Raw genomic sequence first — 20821 nt, 5'->3', positions numbered from 1 at the left:
TCATTGATATTTTTAAGAAGCGCTTTCTCATCATATTGCATTTTCATACAGTCAGGTTACAGTATTGTAGCTTTCCGTCCGAATCTTCGGTTCATACTAATGATTTCCAGACCCAAAAATCATAAAAATAAGCATAAACATACCTATTATAGCATTTATAATGATACATGCAAATTATGTTTCTTACCATCATCATAATCAATGGCCGGTGGCCCATATTTTTATATAATTTGTATGAGGGTTAGACAATAATTAAGTTTGAATAGTAGATGTAACTTGATGTAAGTATACCAAAAGTATATAATTTGGCGCTTGAATATGGCGGATTATGACGATGTGGTACAGGTGCATACAAATTGTAAAACAATTTAACTTTTTGCTCCTACGGCTAGTTCCGAACTTTTTAATCCCAGCTCAAGCTTTTAATGAATTCGGAATTAAACTACCACTGCTCTATAATAAGATTATATTGAGAAAAATATATCTATTGTGATTACTTAATACTTGTTGCGAAGCCACGTGAAAATAATAAAAATATACCTGATTTCTTTTGTTCCAGTGGGAAAAGATGACAATTCCCTGAACTTTGCTCCCGGCGACACATAAATGCCCAAATGAAGAAAAATCGGAGGGAAATATACAGAAGGAGAAACACTGATTGCATTGAACCTAATACATCCCACCGATCACTTGCGGATCAACTGCAGCAAGTAATTGATTATAAGAAAATCTCAATTGTTTTATCATAAGTACTTAGATGTTTTACAGGCCATTTTCAATTGTAGTCATTCCAATTGTTCATTGTTTCTTAGCTCATGTCATATAGACATGTGATCATGATAAAATTGCTCCCATGAACATCTGGGATAATTCTGTGTTGTGTCAACATTTTTGCCACAGAATTAAAAAATCAATTCAATATGCTAAATAATTCTTCAAAGATAATTTTCTCAAAAAATCATGACACCCCTTTCAGATCATCTAATTGAAAATGGCCGCACTTATTTTGATGTTCGTAGCTCGTTCGTGTTGTTACCAAATGCAGTGTAATTCAGCCATCTTAATGTGTAGAACTAGTTGTAGGCGTGTATCCAATAGTTGTCGTGTTTCATGTTTGTGATACAGAACTCCTTCAACATTCGTTTATAATTTTTATTTTCCAATAATTAATTAATATGTTCACTTTTGGTTAGTTATGATTTCGTTCTAGTGGCAATCACATCGAAGTGTGACGAAATAGTTACTGGACTTAAATCGGAAGCTATACAATTTACAAATTGTAAATGTGACTAGATTACTTGTAATTTATTATATCTAATTTAATTTAATTGTATAGAATAATATAAACCTTATAATATCTCGGCAAAACTGAGTCAATTACGTGTCAATAAAATTCTGTCCAATTTCCATTTTCGTAGCTTTTCTGACTGATATTAAATTTTGTAAGTTTGGACAGACTATCCAATGGATTTTTTTTACTTTATTTTCTAGGTTTCCGATTCAGTCATTCAAATTTAAAATGTGTCATTAATTGATATAGATCTGAAATAATATAGTTACCAGAATATCGTAATAATATATAGGTATTATCGTATACCGCGCAAAGGCATAATAGGAATCATAGAGATCAATGTCAGTGGAATAAACAGCAGCTGATTCATTTGTAAGTGAAGTGGTTGCAATTGATATGATTGAACTTTACCCAACGAGTAGTCTGTCCAAATGTTACAATCTTCTAGAACTTTTAGACGTATTTAAAATGTGAAATTCACAGGGTATTATAAGTAATCGATCGTAACGAAATTATTATCTATATGCGGCGGACTGAATTAGTGATTTCCCCTTCTCATAAAATATTCTTATTTTACTGTAAGATGTATTCAATAAGTTATAATCGAGATAATATTTTTCGATTTCTATTCAAATTTAACAAAATCTATCACTTATCACTACACCCTTATTCTCTAAGTAAAAATATTTTCGGGAATCTTTGAAAGTCGGGAATCGTGGTCCAAGTTAACATTGAAGTTAAGGATTAAGATCTTAGTATTGTTCGTAGGGCTTCTAGCCTCTTAGGGGATCTGTTGATTGTAGGAGCAGCGTTAATTATGGTGACTAAATTATATATATACTTACGGTATATTATTGATATATTGAAACAGATTAAACTTAAATGTAAAAAATCAAATGATTCACCGATAACAATCGAAAATTTGACAAGTATTTCGATCTATTGCCACGTTTTATATTTTTGCCAATAAATTTTATTTTTATGTTTTTCATACGTAGCTAAACGGCGCATCGTATATTATTTTCAAAGATTGAAGAACTGATTTTCTGTCCATTCGTTGGTACTTGCTCAAGCAAGTTGCTCTATTGTGTAGGTAATTAATAATTGTCTAATTGTGTCTAATAAATCGATGTTTATGTATAATCTGTCATTATAAACTTTATCGTGTGAACCCGTTTAGTACAATATGTCTGTCATTTCATAATTATACCTATATTATCCAAATTGTCGTAAGCTATATAGATATAAATAGATATAACGATATTTATAAGAGCCGCTTTATTCTTTAGTTAACGCTAATTTAAGTGTGAATTCTATTATTGTAAATAATCGGTAGGAATAAGCTTTTGTCATTGGTCAATGGGTCACTTTCGAGACGAGTATGCTTAAACCAAATTACTATTCTGTACCTGATGGAGGGAAAAATCTGTTGTGAAAGGAATTATAATACGAGAATTCCTTTTATTCGTATACACGCTAATTCCGTGAAACAATTTATGAGTAAATTCAGCACTTTTACGCCGGTCATTTGGCAAGAATTTAAATTTTCGATGTTCGTATTAAGTATAGGGGCAAGTTGGTTGGATATTGTTATAAGTTTAATCTATTGTTTTTTATATTTTTTATTGTTCGTCTGTGTTTGATTATGTTATTACGTCTGCGTCATTTAAAATGTTTTAATCGAGATTGATTTTTTTGTATGATTCTAATTTTAATCGCCAATATTCCGTCAATTTCAATCCAATTCTTTAAGTTAGTTGTTAAATTCCTTAAATTTAAACCATAGTACGTGTAAAGTAGATATGTTTCGTAGGTGCTGTAGTTATAATATCTTTCTCAGGTGTCAGAATCTCGAAATTTAAATGTGTTTAAATATTTTGATCTAATATTAATGTAACAGTTATAATAATAATATATTACTATAGCTGAAAAACCAATTTATATGTGTTAGTAGAGAATCGATGTGTTGAATGATTTTTCCTCATTGTAAGCATAAGCAATGGCTTTACATTGATTCATTTATGATATGTTACTTTGTTTTTATGTTTAAATCTTTTATTGTTAGTCTGTTGAACAGATTGATTTAAAATATTCAATAAAAATTAAATAAATTGAAATTCAATTGTTTGAATTGTTACTTATTTCCTAAGGTAAGTGTACATTAAAGGATGTTTATGTTAAACTAGGAAAATGCTTGATAGTAAGCGCCAATGAAAACTCACAGAGGCTTTCCAAATATGGGAGTCCGTAAGAATTTTCAAATATTAAAGGTACCTACGCGCGTATACGTATTGTAGTCTTTTTTCTTTTGCTTGGTATGCGTATTTAAATCACAACAAGAGAATGAAAGAATATCTATAATCATATGAAAAATAAATATTCGATTAGCTATCCTGTATTGTATATGAAATTATCGATCAACTACCAGTAAAGTTAAAAATTTATAAAAGGACTTATCTTGATACATAATATATAAAAATTACGCGTCTCTTTGTTTGTCCGCGATGGATACCAAAACTACTGAACCGATTTAAAATTTGATTTTCACCCCGCGTGAATTTTAATCTGACTTAAAAGTTAGGATACATTTCAGTTTATAGTCGCAAAATTATTTTACTGCAAACTATTTAATAGACATTATTATCCGCTTATTACGGACATAATATTATAGCGACAACTACTGATTGGATTGAGTAAGTACTCATTAGAATATAAGGTCAGGTGGGGTAAGAGGGTCATTGGGGGAAGAGGGCCTAAAGACCATAACTAGTAAACCGAAACGTTTATGACTATGTACTTTCCGTCGGTAAAACAGTGAAGGCGAATTAGTTTGAGCGGTTTTGACTAGATGTCGCTACGTAGCACAGACGTCACAAAAAATGTAAACAAATGTGACAGTTGCGAATACGACTTACACCAAGTTGGCGCGTTTTTTTGCGAACCCATATTTTGTTGATAAAATAGTGCTAGAAATATTTTAAATACAGTGATACACGGAAAAAACTGTAAGTATTTCTTTTATTAATCATTTTAGTTAAGAAACAACTAATTATGTGAGTTTATTTTGCTTGAAAATCCTAGCCTCCAAAAACAATAGCTGGGGTAAGAGGCTCACTATTGACGGTGAAAGAGGAACATACGTTTCTCTTCCCCCGTGTCAGGGGTGACCAACATTTTGATTAATTTTTTAGTATAATTTATAATTTATAGCCTGTGTTGTCGGTCTTTTAGTTTTTGAAACCATATTATTATTATCACAAACAAATAAAAATTTAAATATTTTTGAAGTGAAACTTCTTTATCGGGGTTGGACAAAAATTTAGTGTAACATTTTTACGTTACGCCGTACGCGTGACATTTTTGCGTTACGCCGTACGCGTGACATTTTTGCGTTACGCCATACTCGTGACATTTTTAAGGTCATAAAGAAGTTTCACTTCTTACGTGTGTACTCTAGTACACGCATACATTTTTTTTATTATATTATACCTATATAGATAAATAAAATTTCATGCGATTTGTATACGTCTCTTTCTCTTTAATTGTAATAAGTATTGACTTCTTGTTGTTTGACTGTTGCAGGAATATAAGATAAAACATGCCGCGAAAATATATAAGAAAATCTAATAGAAGCAGTTACGATAATGATAAATTAAATGAGGCTGTGAAGTGGGAGATTATTTCCCACATGTATGTTCATGGATATAGGGAAATAATATCCCAAAAAAACCTATAAGCTACCCAATATTTTACTTTTTAATACTCAAGTGTTTAATCTCGATATAACCCCGTACTGATGTATTAAAATAAACTTGTTTGAAGTCATGGCCGATTAAGGGTTAAAGACTGAATCGCAATGTTGATCTCATATCACATAGTTTATATGATTAAATAAAAATAGCAGTCTAACTTGTCGACTTCTTTTTAGTTTGCCACCCCTGATCGAACCTGTATGTCCCTCTTACCCCGAATTGATGTATTCATGTTTTTTATTCCAAATTATACCTTATTTCATCGACATTAAGATCTAATATTGACCAAAGACATTCTACCTACAAATTAACGAACATTTAGTAACGAATATTTTAATTCAAACTCCAATCTTAGGAAATACAATGACTGTCCCTCTTACCCCTTGTAAGGGGGAAGAGGAACGATTACTCAATCTTGACATTAATGTCAATATCTTCGTAAGAACTGTTATTAGAGTAATGACATTTAGCCTACGGGAAGCTAATACATAAAGGTAAGTTCTGTGTGTTTCAAACATCTTAAAAAGCTATAAATGTTGTTCCTAGCAGTCAAAATATTTTACTGAAAATGAAATATGTTCCTCTTACCCCACCTGACCCTACCCTCATGTTAAAAAAATCTTATCACATCGTAAAGAACTACTAGGTATTAGGGTTGCAAAGGTGTTATATAATTTTGTTTTTTTCTATTATGAAATGAATTATTTGCAGCAATCAAGCTAGTCGAAGATAATCATATAACAGAAAACCCTATCAGATAACATATTATGATCTGCTATTCTTGGTCATTAATTAATTTTAAGATTTCAGAATTAGGTATGAAGGCATGTCACATGTATTCAGCTATGTTAATTTGATCTAAAATTTCCTACAATTTCTAAGTGTTTCTCTCGATTTCTTCCGAGACTTTTTCACTATTTTATTGCCATAAGATAACAAAAACGGAAATACTTAAAATTAAAAATGTAAATAAAAGACGGACATTTAAAATCCTTTATTAGAAATTTTGACACCGAAATGTTACAAAATTCAGCTAAATTTTGTTCCAAAGTACATTTATGCAATTACACATATAATATTATAGTAATACATGCTTAAGAATTATCACTACAAAGGATAGCTTGAAGAAATTTTCTGGTTGCTCGGACATTTTTAAGCATAGAACAGGTTCCTGAAATAATACTATGTGTAACTATCTTAATTAGTATTGGGAGGATCATTTTAAATCTGCAGGATGTTATAGTGGTGGCCGCTTTTGCAGTGTAGTATTTTAAAACCATCTCATCCCAATACAATTTGACTATTCTATTAATGTTTCCACATTGATTAATCTAATAACATTCACTTAAATACTAGATAATTAAACACAAGGATATGTGGATAAACATTAAACACATACTTCATGATATTTGAATATAATTGAATATAATAATAATGTTTCTTCTACACTACCATTACTCCTGACATGGAAAAATCTTCTCCGTAAATTTCCTCTCTCTTTAAATACCCTCGTTTCCATTATAATAGATACTAATAATAGATAATAATTTATATAATTTGAATTTGAAAGAATATATTATGTATAATTGTCTTCGTCATATGGTTACCCGTTACCTATATCTGCTATTTGACTGAATGACTAGCGCGTTCATTGAATGACAATATTCGATTGAATAATTAGGCTGAACGTTGATTTAACATACGTCACTCAACGTCCAATTATTAAGTGGATTGTAAAATTAGTGGATGTCGAAAGTGCCCTTTGAATAGAGCGGATTATCGTCCGGCATATTGTTAAATGACTAGCGCGTTAATTATATAGAACTCTACATTTTAAGCAGTTAGTCATCAATTTTGTGTTTGTCTACGACTGATTCAGCAAATAAATACAAGATCGTATGCATCCATCTCGCGGAAAACAAGCGAATGAAGTGTGTGATGAGCCCTCTTCACAATGGGCAGCGTTGGACGAGTAGAGGCAATCAGGATAGTGTAAAGCTGTAAAGGGTCTACATGCCTTATGATCGGCCGTCATAATCATCATTTGGGCCAACGTTGTCCACTGTGAAGAGAGCCCATCATGATATACCATTACAATTAAATAGTTCGTATAGCTTTTAAAGTGGACTCTACATTAGCTCAGTCAATGTCCAATATGTTTGCAGTAACTATACTCACTCAGATGCAGGACCGAAGATAAGTTTAAAATAATAATAAAAAAAAAGCAATAAAACCTAGGATACCTAATATGTGAAAAATCTCAAGAAATAATTGTGTTAAGAGTGGTACTTCCTCCAGTACGCAGTACAACGGGAACTTCGTTGTATGTCCGTCTCCAGGCTGTGTCTCTTAGGCCTGTTTTTATTTGTTGTGTGTCCGTCTCCAGGCTGTGTCTCTTAGGCCTTTTTTATTTGTTGCATGTTATTTGGGATTTTTTTTCTGTGCGTTTGATTAAACATCATTTTCCGTCCTTTCTTTTTTTCATAAACTTAAACGTAAAAATAATACGCCAACTTAACGTAATTTTTGAGTGATTTTTGACAAACACATTTCTGACTAACTGCGTGCTTATGTAGAGTTTACGGATAGGAAAAGAAACAAATTTTCTGTGCATTTCTAAACGCCATATGGTCCCGAAGAGAGATTCTTTCGGTACTGACAGATATATTTTATAATACATAATATACATTTTAAGAAAATATAAATATATTTTGTGAGAGGAATATGAGATGTAACTGACTCGGCTAAGGAGCCATTCGATTAAGTGATATAAAAGTACAAATGATAGTAGATTTATATTTCTTAGAAAAACATCTTGATTGCGGACAAGAGTAACTCCTCGATCAGAGTGTTTTGTTATTATTAAAGACATATTCACTAATATGTTTCTTATCAAAATTTATAGGTTAATTTCAATTTTAAATACAAGATATGTAATACTTTTCCAAAAGACTTTTTAAAATCCACGAAATATAAAGGATTACGTTTGTTTGAGATAGTATATATTTTTCTTTCGCATTAAACAATGTACAAGATTGTATATTTAAAATTTTTCAAAAGTTGGGTTATGTTACATTTCATAGATATTTGTATATAAACTTAAATAAAAAGATTATTATAAGTAATATAAAACATTCAGAATATATTAATATACTAATAAATATTATTATATAAATATAAATAAATATGAAAACGCCCTCCTTTAAATATATACCTATAAATTGAAATACATAACAAGATATATTGACTACTAATAATTCATAAATTATTACAGCTAAATATAATAATTGATGTCGTTAGAACCGACTTAAATACTAAGACCCAATTCCATCAACAAATTAATTCGTTTGCAAGATCTAATAATAAACTGTACGTATGAGTGTAACCATACAAAAAGGCCGTATAAAACGACTGTTCTCATTCAAAATTTGATTTTTGTCGATGGAATTTAGGCCAAACTACAACTTACAATTTTACAAACATCTTATACATTTAATAAGTTGAAAATGTAAGATTAAATCTATTCTCGAATTCTCACACTGAACTGAGTCGTTCTGTTATAGTGACACAGAATCCAACTCAAGGTCTTACAATCATCTTAAAATTGTGTCTACTTTGAGAATTCGGCTGCTAATGATAAAATAGCTAATAATGTATTAAATAACATTATAATTAAGTACAATAATAAATTTAGCTAAAGGCCAGCAAGGATAGAAAAAATAAATGGATATCCAAATTATTTCTATCCAAACTGTAACCACAGTAACGCTGATCTACACCAGGTAAGCAAAGTGTACACTCCCAAATATTTTTATTAATACTTTGTTAATGAGATGGGGTTCTGTTCCATGACCGACATTTCATTCCTATTATACTGTCAATACTCTAATTCAATTTATCTACTTTATTATCAAAATATTACAGTCAATTTCAATTTTTATAAAAAACAATAAAAAAGGTATAGCTTCATCAATTTTTTTGTTGGTTTATGAAATTTTATTTCAAATTATAAGCTTTCTTAGTGTCTAAATGTATACCAAAATAAAGGAAATTTTGTAAAAAAAAATAATTTTGAAAATATTGATATCAATCTCTTTATATCTATCCACTAACCATATTATCACTTTCATTTCTTTCACTTTGGATTGTCTTTTTTCTTTAAGCGTAACGATTTACTTCGCGGTTCTGGTGTAATGTGGAGTAGCCCTGGTGTACGGTCAACGCAAAGGGAATGGCCGCGCTCCCGGATCGGATGGTTGGTGTACAGCATGGAGACGTATTGTGTGGAGCTCGAGGGGACCTCGCGGTAGCTGGCTGCGTCGCATACTTTGATAACGTCGCTGCGCAATTCTGACGTTGAATCATCAGAATTAGACTCTTCGTCATCCGTTTCTATTATTCTGAAATAACGTAAGCTATATTTTATTGTTGTTAGTTGTAAATCGATGAGGTATTTATATTCGCTGAGCAAATATACCTAATGTCTAATTAAAAAAAAATCGCAACATTACCTGGCCTCTATTTTGTTCAGCCGCTGCTTTAGTTTGGCTTGCTCTTGACCAACATCAGCTAATAGTCCTTGTAATCGGTTGTTTAAAAGATCGACAGTGGCTTCCAGTTTGCGAACGTTCTCTTCGATGCTGAGTTGAGTGGTCTTTGCGTTTTCAAAAATAGATTCGTCGAGCAAGCCATCCTATAACAAATAAATTTCATAATTAGATATAAATTTTAATAATTTTCGTTTGATTTCAATACAATTAGCTACATTTTTTTATATTTAAGTATAAATAAAAACTAACCTTGCGCAATAGTTGACATCCGCGCTTGGTCAGAGTTGCCCTAGCGTCAGGATAATCAGCTAGAGCTTCCCACAGATCCCTTTTGGCCAGACAGAATAGATCGGAATATCCTAAAGCCCGTACATTAGCTGTTCGCCTGTTCCCAGTTCTGTTGCCAGCAATATCAAGGACGCTCACTTCTCCAAACACCGAGCCCGCCCCTAATGTTGCCAAAACAGTCTGACCATCATCGGCTACTACTTGCAATCTCCCGCTCTTCACAATATACATCTCTTTGCCGACGTCTCCCTTCCTGCATATGTAATCTCCGGGACTAAAGACTTGAAGTTTTAATTTGAGAACTAAAGCCTCCAGCAATCCTGGTTCGCAATCTTGAAAAATTTGCACTTTACGCAATGTGTCCAAATGCACGCGAATAGCTATTTCAGCTTTCAACTTATCAGGCAAAGATGACAGAACATGTTCTTCATCCAATGCACCACTTTCTGCCCACGTATAAGCAAACCACCTGATGACTCTGGCTTCTAGCTCGCCGCTCACTTTACGAAACGCCATGTATTGTTTGACTCCATCCATTTTGTTTTGGAATTCCACTCTTGCCACATTCATGTTAGAGATCATGGAGCCAATGTTGCCGACAATCGTAGCGAAAATCAAAACACCAGCCAAAAAATCGAGGACAACAAAAATGTATTCAACGTCAACTTCTGGTTGGGGCGTTTCTCCAATGGTGGTGAGCGTTAAGGTAGACCAATAGAAGCTATAAATGTATTGATGAGCTAGAGTTTCATTGCGTGATCCTGTTATGTTATAGACCCAATTATCGTTACCGAAACCGATGGCATAACTAATTGCAAAATATAAGCAAGCATTCCAATGGATAAGTACTAATATCGCCATTACGACCTGGAAGGAAACAGAAAATTCTGTAAAACAAAAATAGATTTTAGTAAATTCTTTGACTTAGGTGTAATTTTCAAGGTTACTGTAGTCATATAACCTTGCAAATCCTGAAAGCGTTCGGAAAGCTCGTGGCGGTTTCGGTACGATCAAACCACTCCCACATTCGAGGCAGTCGGAACAGTCGATTGAGTCGTACAATAACAGGGCACGGCAAACGGTCCTGGAACAGCCAATATTGACACTCAGTAATAACTAAGGTAAAGAATGTGTTTGGTTTGAATGTTTCTGTGTTGTCCTATTTTATTGGTGTAAGCTTGTAGTACGCACTCGTGTAGCAATATATCATTAGTTGATAGCGTTTGCATATTGAGTTACGTAGTTTCGGAGCTTAAACGATTTCGGGTGACGATTTTGCCATCGGATTTTGATTATAGTATGACCTTAGTTCATTTTCTATTATAGCTGTTATGAAATGTATTTATTCGTCTGAAGTAAAATTATATTCTTAACAAACTTTCCATCAACTTTAAATATTGGTTAGTTGCGTATTCATGAGTGTGTATGTAAGTGACATAAAATTGTGATGAAATTAGCAACTTTACAAAGCATTATTGGAATTAAAATATTTAAGCAATTTATGTATATACTTCGACAAACAAATTGTTTTTAAAATTATGTATGCTATCAAAATATAATATTTTCCTTCCACTGGCCTTCAAGGCTGACATTGACTTAGCAATTTTGAGTACGTTGGTGTTATAGGTACAAAGAGTTAATAAGAGTTGTGTAATTTAAATGTTACTAACGAAATCGCAGAGTCCAGGCGACCACCAGTAGTACGCTATATCGGTTGGAATCAAGGAAATGAAATCATAGGGCCACCAGTCTGATTTCATGTAATTGCGGCGTAGCTTCGCAGCGTTTTTTACCATAATTCCTTGTTCCAAATAGCCTGAAAATGTATTCATTTGTAAAAGTGCTAAAACTAGGCAAAGGTCTTAAAGGAAAACTGGAAAATATAATTTTAATTAAAACGCAATAGAAATACATAGCAATATAAACAAACAATAGAATCGTTCGCTGCAATAAAAATATCTGATAATTAATGTTCAATTCTGAACAGTAAACATTTTATTGGCTTCATATCTCATTTCGCATCTCAACGAATAAAAATTAATGTAAATTCTTTTACAAGGCGGGCGCAAAGCAATACTGTCCCGAGCAATGCAATATTTACGCGGAAAAAGCAACTAGGCAGGGTCGAATGTTTGCCTACACGTTAGCTAAATTTGATGACGCAAGGCGCGCCCTGGCGTGCGCCCGCGTGTGGGTGCCAAATTGTTGATTTGCGATAGTCAAAGCGACTCTCCTTCGACTTCAAGTGAGATTTACATTCACAAAAGTTCAAGTCTATGTTTTACTTTTTTGCTCATGGTCATTTTTTATAATAATTACAATAGTGTAAACGACAGTTTAATAATGATTGCATTGCATACATTTAATTGCTGATATATATCTATTCAATTCGCTGCATCGTACAGTGCACACAAGTAATGTACCATTGCATTGCATATTATTATTAATTCTTAAAGCTAATTATTGATGTGGGGTTACAAAATACACTTACCTTCGTGCATGTGGACGACGGTGTCAATAAGATAAATAATATCGCAAAGGTAGTCCAGAGCGAACCAGGAAGGAATGGATGACTTATCGAGTTCCCAAAAAACAGCGCGGCCAATAACAAAAACTACGTTGTAGAGGATAGCCAGCGACACCACGGCTAGCCACTAAACGAAAAGAAAGTTAAGGTTATTTTTGTAGCCTCAAGTAGCTACGCATCTTAAATATCAATCAACTATGACATCCATTCAAAAGCATAGCTTTACATCGCTGAGAGCTTGCAGAGGATATGTAATAATTAAATTGCATAAGACTTTACGATGTAGGTCAAGCCAGTATTGTTAGTGTTACAGAAGAACAGATAAAGTTTAAAGTATTCGATGGTGACTGTGGATGTGAGACTGAATTGTTACGGCTACAATAAATAATAGTTTAATAGTGTTTATCAAAATCCCAAAAAAATATATCAGTAAAATTTACTTTATAGAATATAATACACATGTAAAATAAGTTTATCACCCGTGGCACTATGAGTAGAGTTTTGTATTAGAGCAATCTAATCATCTTTTATGAAAATCTTGATTCTCATATTCAGTTCTCATATTCAGCCAGTAATGCAAAATATATTAAAAAAAAATATTAATTTTTTTTTTTGTTTTGCTCCATTCTACCCATTAGTGCCGTGAGTAATAAACAATTATAATTCATAATTACCAGGTAGCAGGTACGCGCAACAAGTTAGGTATGTACCTATACAAATAACAATAATTAAATAACATTAGAATATTAAAATGGATATAATAATATAAATTTTCTGTTAATATCTAAAAGAAATCCTATGATGTATAAGTGTCGTGCTCGCAAAGATCTACTAGTTAAAAAAGGTTAAATAGATATTAATTAATTAACTACTCAGATAGCAAGATGGATTACAAATCACTTTAACTCGACTAGCTCTAATCCTAGCGACTTGCAAAAAGATTTCTGCATTTTAGCATTTAATTTGAAACTCTGACAATAGACACTATAAGTAGGTATCGAGTTACAAGTTGCAAGCCATTTTCTTTGGGATTAAGTTTGATGAAATTGTAGCAGGTTAAGCGATGAATGCAGAAAGCCATTCTATTAGTGTGTTGCAGTATTGTGATTATCAATATGAGGTGAAGACCACACTCGTATATAAGATCATTGATGGAAATTGGATACACATACATTTTCATTCTCTAAAACATAAATATACCTAAATTCAAAACTTGTATATGTATAAATTTTTCATAATTTTATCATAACATTTGAGCTTATGGGCGCCGATAATTGCCTATAAAGGTACCTATGAAACAGCATCAATAGCGTATTTGCACAGCTTTAGCTGATTAGTATGTTTGTGTAATTAGTGCTTCGTAAATAAATGTTGCATTGTGACGCCTCTTACATTACATCTGGCTCTAAACGTGCTCTCTATGTGAATTATTATTTACAAGTACAGCAAGTGTTGAGGTTCAGCTTCGATTGAATTTGTTATTCACATTCTGCAGGTTACCTATTTATACTGTATATTTACATTATAGTGAGCAGGGAGGGTAGGGTCGACACCCAGCCTCACGCCGCAAAGCCAGCGGCAGCCGTCGTCATCGGATTGATCATCGTTATCATAGAACTCCTGAGCAGAGAATTTATCCAAGAACCAATCAGTTGGCTTGGAGTGGGGGTTTTTGATCGGGATCCCCAACGCGCGGTAAATGGCGTTCAGCACACGACGCCACCAGCTGGTACCGGGCTCCATTTTCTTGCGAATCTGCTGCAAGTAGAATCATTAGTAAAAATCGATAGTTTCAGTATAAACCTTGACACTTATTCTTAATATTTGAAGACAAATTATTAGCACAGTTTTCAACTTGCGTAGTTGATAAAAAATAATATAGAATAAGGTGTTTTCTTCTAGGTATGGTTTATCTTAACGTATCTAAATGAATAATTCGTGCGGATCCGTGAAATTTTTAATAACCCAGGGGGAGTATGAAAACTTCTACACATACATTTTTCATATAAAATCGACAACAACCCATATTGACAGAATACTGACGACCAAGCTTCAAGTTGAGTTATAGTCACAAGGCTCGCATTGCACATATTCAGTGACCGAAAGTATTTTTCGATAAAAACCATAATGCATTTTCGGCAGGTATTTTTACAGCGTATTCATTGATATATTGCATACGTCAAAATTTATAAAGAAACCTATTAAATTTTATATGTTTGTCTAGCAACTTTGGTTACTATTGTGTTTCATAAGGTATAGAAATAGAAGCAAAGATAAAACTTGGCTATAGAAATTTCCATGAAATACTCAATAAGTTCCCATACGAATTAGGGCAAACGATTCCACGTGTCCCCATTGAAAAACACCGAGCGTCAGAATTCATTACAACGATTCGCGGAGTGTTGCCTAACAGTTACTACACAGGGTACAACGTAATGGGCTTGTAGAATAGAAATTAGCACGAACCTTACCTTTATAATATTATTTATATACTTAGCTTTGTATAATTTGGAAATTCTTCAGACTAGCTTTAATACGTTGAAGTCCTTTTTTTAGTCCAAATAAATTTTTAACTTATGATCGTAAGTCGGCGTTATAAAAGGCGAATACACATTCTAATAACTAGGATATAAGTTAGCATCGCTGACATAAACACAGAGCGGTCAAGCCGTTTGCAGACGTTTACGATGACAATAACCGTAGCTATTTAATCATCCGGCAATGAAATAATACATGTATCATATAAGAGCATGTTTCTTATGGGTTTTCGGTAATACGCTATTACGGGCGTCTATATTGCGAGCTAATATTCCTATGAATTGCTATGAAATATATTATGTTAGATAAACGTTGTTTTTGTGCTACTTACCTATATTACAAAATATTGAGAAAAGAGTTTATGCAACATTTTTTGATAGTCTATAATATATAGTAAACATATTCATATATTATTATTCATATAAAGTACTTATACAGTAAAATAAAGATGTGGATAAATCAAAAATGTATCCTTATTTTAATTGGTACCTCATTGAATTGATATTATGTTATTATATACTTGGGTTGCCTGGTAGAGATCGCTACCTAGCGATAAGGCCGCCCTTTGCTGTTTCTGTAGTCTTGTCTTTGTTATATGTGTTTATGTATTTCTTTAATGCAATAAAGTATAATAAATAAATAAATACTATATATTATTTTCAATATCACATTAATCACATGTTATTCATAATATAATTATAATATATTAATATCTACTGTCCATATTCCTCACGCAATAAAAACAACCCAGTATAATTTATAAATAGCCTCTTCGCTTTAAAGGGATAAGGATTATTTTCCTTAATATTTCGTAACAGATTCTTATTGTTACCGAATAGCATTGGAGACATCGTATTATGGTGTTCACGGCGTCGTGTACTATGAATTTAAATCAGGCACAAAATGACTTGGGTCAGTGAAATTACAAAGTTGACATCGATATTCATGCGATTTGCTCGTGATTTGATAACATGGCCAATTCCAATACCTACTCGATCAAATGCAAGCAATTGTTTACGAAGTAACTATTCTCTAATCTGTGCAATTGTAGCTATAGGTACGATTCCAATCATTTTCAGGATGAAAAATCCGATGCATGTTTCGTTTTAAGCCAGAATTAATGCTTTCGTATGACCTGTTTTACATTCATTGATAATTTTGATTAAACAACCCTGTTTATTTATTACCGATGAAGTTTATTTATCGATTTTATTATTCATACCTAAAGGTATTTAATAACATCAGAAATGTATATTTCGTAATTAAATTAGGTAACATGATATTAATAATTTTATATCTACACTCTACAGACAAATAAGTTTGGAAACAACAAAATATTAACAAATATGTTGTTTGCTAAAAGTATTCGAAAGGTACACAGAATGATATATAAAAGGAATTGTAAAGATGCAACGTGTGCAGCAAAAATATATCAGTTTCCGATTCTAAAGGGAAACGGCAGCTTTTAATTATTTTTTGTCTAATTACAAGTTTCTCTATGTAAATAAATGTATTTCTCTCATTAACAACGTTTTATACTAATGCAGCGCCTTTTGTTGTTTGTAAACAGTCGACGAGTTCGAATAAACACACTCAGTTGCAAAAAGATCCACTAGAATAGGTGATTCATTGAAATTACTACAAATACAAGTCGGTAAGGGTTTCTAGTTTCCTATGAATGTTAGAAGGCATCGCCTTTGGCCAATGAGACTCTCTTTGAGTGCAGTGTCGTTATTGTTCGAATGTTTCTAGAACTTTCCATAATTACAATCGATTCCATTGCAATTATTCCGTTACCACGTTTCCAATTATTTATATTTATCCTTTGTTGATAAATCGAAAGGTGAAGAGAAAATTGAAATTTTAATATAGTTAATTAATTTCTATCTTTGCGTAACGACCAGTATTTATAAAAAAGTCATGGTTTTCCTATAACTTGATTCATTTGTAGGAGGAAATCAAATTATGATAACATAGAGAATTACATTATGGGGATATGTAAAATCAAACATGTTTAATTATATTAATGGCAGTGACCTTATGGCGTAGACGTCCAGAGGAAATTCTCAATTTCCAATTGCTATATTGTGACGAGCCTACAAGAAATGGCCATAAAATAACTACGTATACTGAACACATATAACACAAAGAACGTGAGTACGTTAAAAATTCGACAGCTAACAATGAGAAAGGAAAACATTGAACAAAATTAGGCGGTGTCATATTGGACGCTAAGTTTTTTCCTATTGAATGCTCAAGAGCGAAATATATTCGTAAATCGGCTTGACTTTACCACACACAATCCAGTTGCCGACAGACATTTCAAGTCAGAACTAGAATAATATTCTACAGAGAATCTGCACTAATATTGTAAAAGCAGAAAGATTTTTTTTTTATGTTTGTAATGGATAAACTTAAGAACTATTAACTTTGAAATAGAACGTTTTACGTAACTTTATATTTTTTCATCCCGGTAAAAGTCAAGCGAAGTTGTGGTGAATGGCTAGTCTTTAATAAAACTGCTAGAAATCGTCTCTGACCTTGCTTGATTTATAAGGCAGTAGTTTCGATAGCCTGAGGCTCATATCTCATAACAATATAAATTGCATTTTTGTCGTTAAAGAAATTCTAATTAAGATATCCTAAGAGTCCCCTTTTTATCACTTTACTATAACATTTATAAGTCAAGTCTTCCATAATTTATTATCAGTGTGTGTCAAATAAATACGTAATAAAAATTCATACACACACAGTAATGACATCAGAACAGTGCATGGAGGGTTTTATTAGTTATGACAAAGTATTTAACGATTGGAAATACGTTTAATGTTTAAAAAGTGTCTCATTAGCCGGCGACAACGGAGCGCGTGTGAGTGCTAATTAACAAGCGTAAACATTTCGCGAGTTAAATAGTGTCAATTGTAAAAATTATAAAACCTACAACGATACAAAATTGCCTGCGCTTTTTGATGATTAAAAAAAAAAGAGAACTGGCCATGTACATGATTAAAAAAAAGAAAAAAGACATACGCCTCCACATACGCCTCGGATTCGTCGTGATTTGATAGAATTTGAATAGAGAACCTCCACCGGACGTCGGTGAAGAACTTTTATTAACGAAAATGAAAAAATTTTACTTTATTAATTGCACTATTTTAACATAATATGAAGTATGGAATATTCATATTTGTAGATGAAAATAAGCGCGAAAATCGGTACTGTTTGAAGGCACACTTCCGCGTTCCGATGAGACTAGTTCCGATTGCGCTAGTTAAACTTTTAAACTTTTTTATCGACACTATTTTTCCATTGAAAAATGATTGTTTTATATTAATAAAAGTCGCTAGTTTATAGTTGCTTTTTATGAGTATGTGTTGCTCATACTGAGCAGTACATACTTAACATAATGAAGAGAAGTAGAAACATTTCAAAATAAACGAAAATTCACGTAGGTATCAATATTTTCCTTCATAAATAATTATTAATTAAAATAAAACACATTTTTCATTAAAAATGAAGCTGTTGAAAAGATCCAAATTTAATTTAACCTGCTGAAAAATACTTGTTACAATATTTAGGAAATGCTTAATAACGTTTTAAACCCAGAAGGTAATGACTAGAATAAATGGTTTAATTCCTGCTTTTTCTTGAAAATAGACCGTAATGCAAGAAGCTCTTGAAGAGCGATGAATGGTTAACACGAATAGTCATTTGTTGTGTCATTAAAAGGCACAATAATTAACCTCTCGCCTGTGCCTGTAGCAAGGAACTTATATATTGATTCTGCGAACGCATTTGGCCGTCGCAAATTTGATTATGATTAATTACTTGGGATTAACAGCACAACTCGTGTTACAGCGTAATTATCTGTTCGTTTTGGTGCGTGCCATAAAAAGAGGCTTTTTTCAAGGGAAAGATATTCTAATTTATATGCAAAAAATTCCGAGTTTCAATGAATAGACATAGAGAATAACTAAACTAACATTTAATATATTCATTTCACACGTCTTATATTTTATGCAGATTTAATAAAAGATATATGAAACTAATACTTATTTGTCGATTTTCCGCTATTTAAACCTATTTTAAACCAAATAACAGATGCAACTTACCCCTTCCGTTCCGCTACCTAGACGAATTTTATGAATTGTAAAAACAGGGCTCATATTCCAACCGCAGACGAAAACGCAACGTTTTATTTCACTGTCTCTATATCATTTACCCTCCACATGTACACCGCATACGAGTCCTCAAAAGAAATGAAGTCATTAAGACTCGTCGACAAATAGTACAGATCTGTATCAAAGTAATTGTTAGAAGGCTGGGTCACGATACCGCTCCGCCACGAACTTCAATTAAAGGAATTTAGTTAACACAAGTAATAGCTCGCACGAGGCTGATGAGACTCAATTAATTAAGAGATCGATATCATGGAATACGCTCAGGGAGTGCACGAGTCCAGGGCTTCGCCCGCCTCCGCGGTTGAAAAGTGAATGATCGTCAAGACCACGCTAAATGTGGAGGCGATTCGCGTTCAAGGCACTCATCGAAACAATGGCCCATGAACGTTACCGACTTCCCCGTGTCACGTATACGCCTTGACTTCCGTTGTAAACCGTGATTGCTCTGCGGTTGTAATAGGCCTTATTGCCCCTTTTAAACCAATGCATTAGGCTGATCAAGATGTTACAACTTTGACAGTGGCCTTACAATTTTATTCAGTCGCTTTCAGAACTTTACAAACTGCGCGCATAATATAATTTAATCGTTTAATTGTTAAGGAGTTTTAAACTTTGAAGAGTATTAATGCATTTGAAGTTCAACAGGAATACTACATTTCTAAGCATATTTGATAAGATTCGTCTTAAACCTAAGGTTTAAATGTCCAAGTTTCTTAGAACTAAAGTCAAATTGATCAACAGACCCAACTCCGGATGTTTCGTGCAGTGGCAGCTCTAGCGAGGTAGTTCGTCTCTTCATAATTATTATTATCCTTTGAAATCCACATTAACTGTTCGAGTTATCTAAAATTCTTGATCCAATTGCAAAGTGAAGTATTTTGAGCTTATAAAGTAGAGATTTGAGAAGTAACAGATGGATACTTTTAGACAGAAGATACAATAAAGTATAATGTTCGCACGTGCTTTATTTTTGTTTAAGACAATTTTACTAGTGACGTCACATATTCCATTGGTATTCATTATAAAAACTATTTTATAATACTTATTATTATTGTGTAATTTGCCTAGACTATCGTATTTTGAAAATTAAAAATTATTAAATGTGAAATAATAAAGAAGGAAGCCGCGTAGCTGGTGGTCAAGTTCGTTTAGATTTCCTGAGGACAAAAATATGATGTTACTTACCTCTTTATTCTTCAAACCTTCACTGCAATCTGCTTGTCTTATAAAAATAAAAATAATATAATTATACTACATAATATTAACGCAACTCCTCCGCTTCAAAAGTCGGCTTCCACTCTATGAAGATAAAAAAATAGGGATTTAGAGGAAAAGGCACAAGAAAAAAATCTGAAAATTTCATGTCGATGTCTATTGGCTAATTAAATAAAAAGACTTGCATAAATATAGCGCTGCAGATTTGTTTTTGTTTAGGCTTCTGCAATTTAAAAACTCATATATTAAAATATTACATAAGTCGTATTGAAAAGTCCTGGATCAATATTTGTAAATTTAATAGGTATATGTAGGTATATATGCCTTTTCTCAAACTCAACTATAAACATAATAAAATTATTTTTCTTCTTTTTTGATGTTTATGTACAAAATTTATTACAACACTTCCCTGTTTGGATTTAATATCGTTTTCCGCGCGTCATAAGAGGGAAAAATTGTCAGTTCAAGGACGGTTATCA

At 32.6% G+C, this 20821-nt stretch overlaps 2 protein-coding genes across 2 annotated transcripts in view; one reads left to right on the top strand and one right to left on the bottom strand.

Moving 5' to 3' along the window:
• The window catches only part of LOC123705324 (forkhead box protein L2-like), a 60559-nt gene extending 57143 nt beyond the window's left edge, over positions 1–3416 (top strand). Inside the window, exon 11 of the mRNA XM_045654065.1 lies at positions 560–3416. Coding sequence (XP_045510021.1) covers positions 560–606 — 47 coding nt within the window. The 3' untranslated portion in view covers positions 607–3416. The remainder of the gene's footprint in view (positions 1–559) is intronic.
• Positions 3417–8252: 4836 nt separating this feature from the next.
• Positions 8253–19410, bottom strand: LOC123705309 (cyclic nucleotide-gated cation channel subunit A-like). The gene is made up of 8 exons (XM_045654044.1): positions 19059–19410; positions 13930–14166; positions 12373–12535; positions 11552–11697; positions 10843–10965; positions 9843–10748; positions 9555–9736; positions 8253–9443 (listed from the first exon to the last, which is right to left on the bottom strand). Exons 1-8 carry the CDS (start codon positions 19110–19112, stop codon positions 9179–9181), a joined length of 2076 nt encoding a protein of 691 aa, XP_045510000.1. The 5' UTR covers positions 19113–19410; the 3' UTR covers positions 8253–9178.
• Positions 19411–20821: the final 1411 nt, after the last annotated feature.

This window comes from Colias croceus, chromosome Z (genome assembly GCF_905220415.1).
Source record: "Colias croceus chromosome Z, ilColCroc2.1".
NCBI lineage: Eukaryota > Metazoa > Arthropoda > Insecta > Lepidoptera > Pieridae > Colias > Colias croceus.
This window is presented reverse-complemented; position numbering and strand designations above follow the sequence as displayed.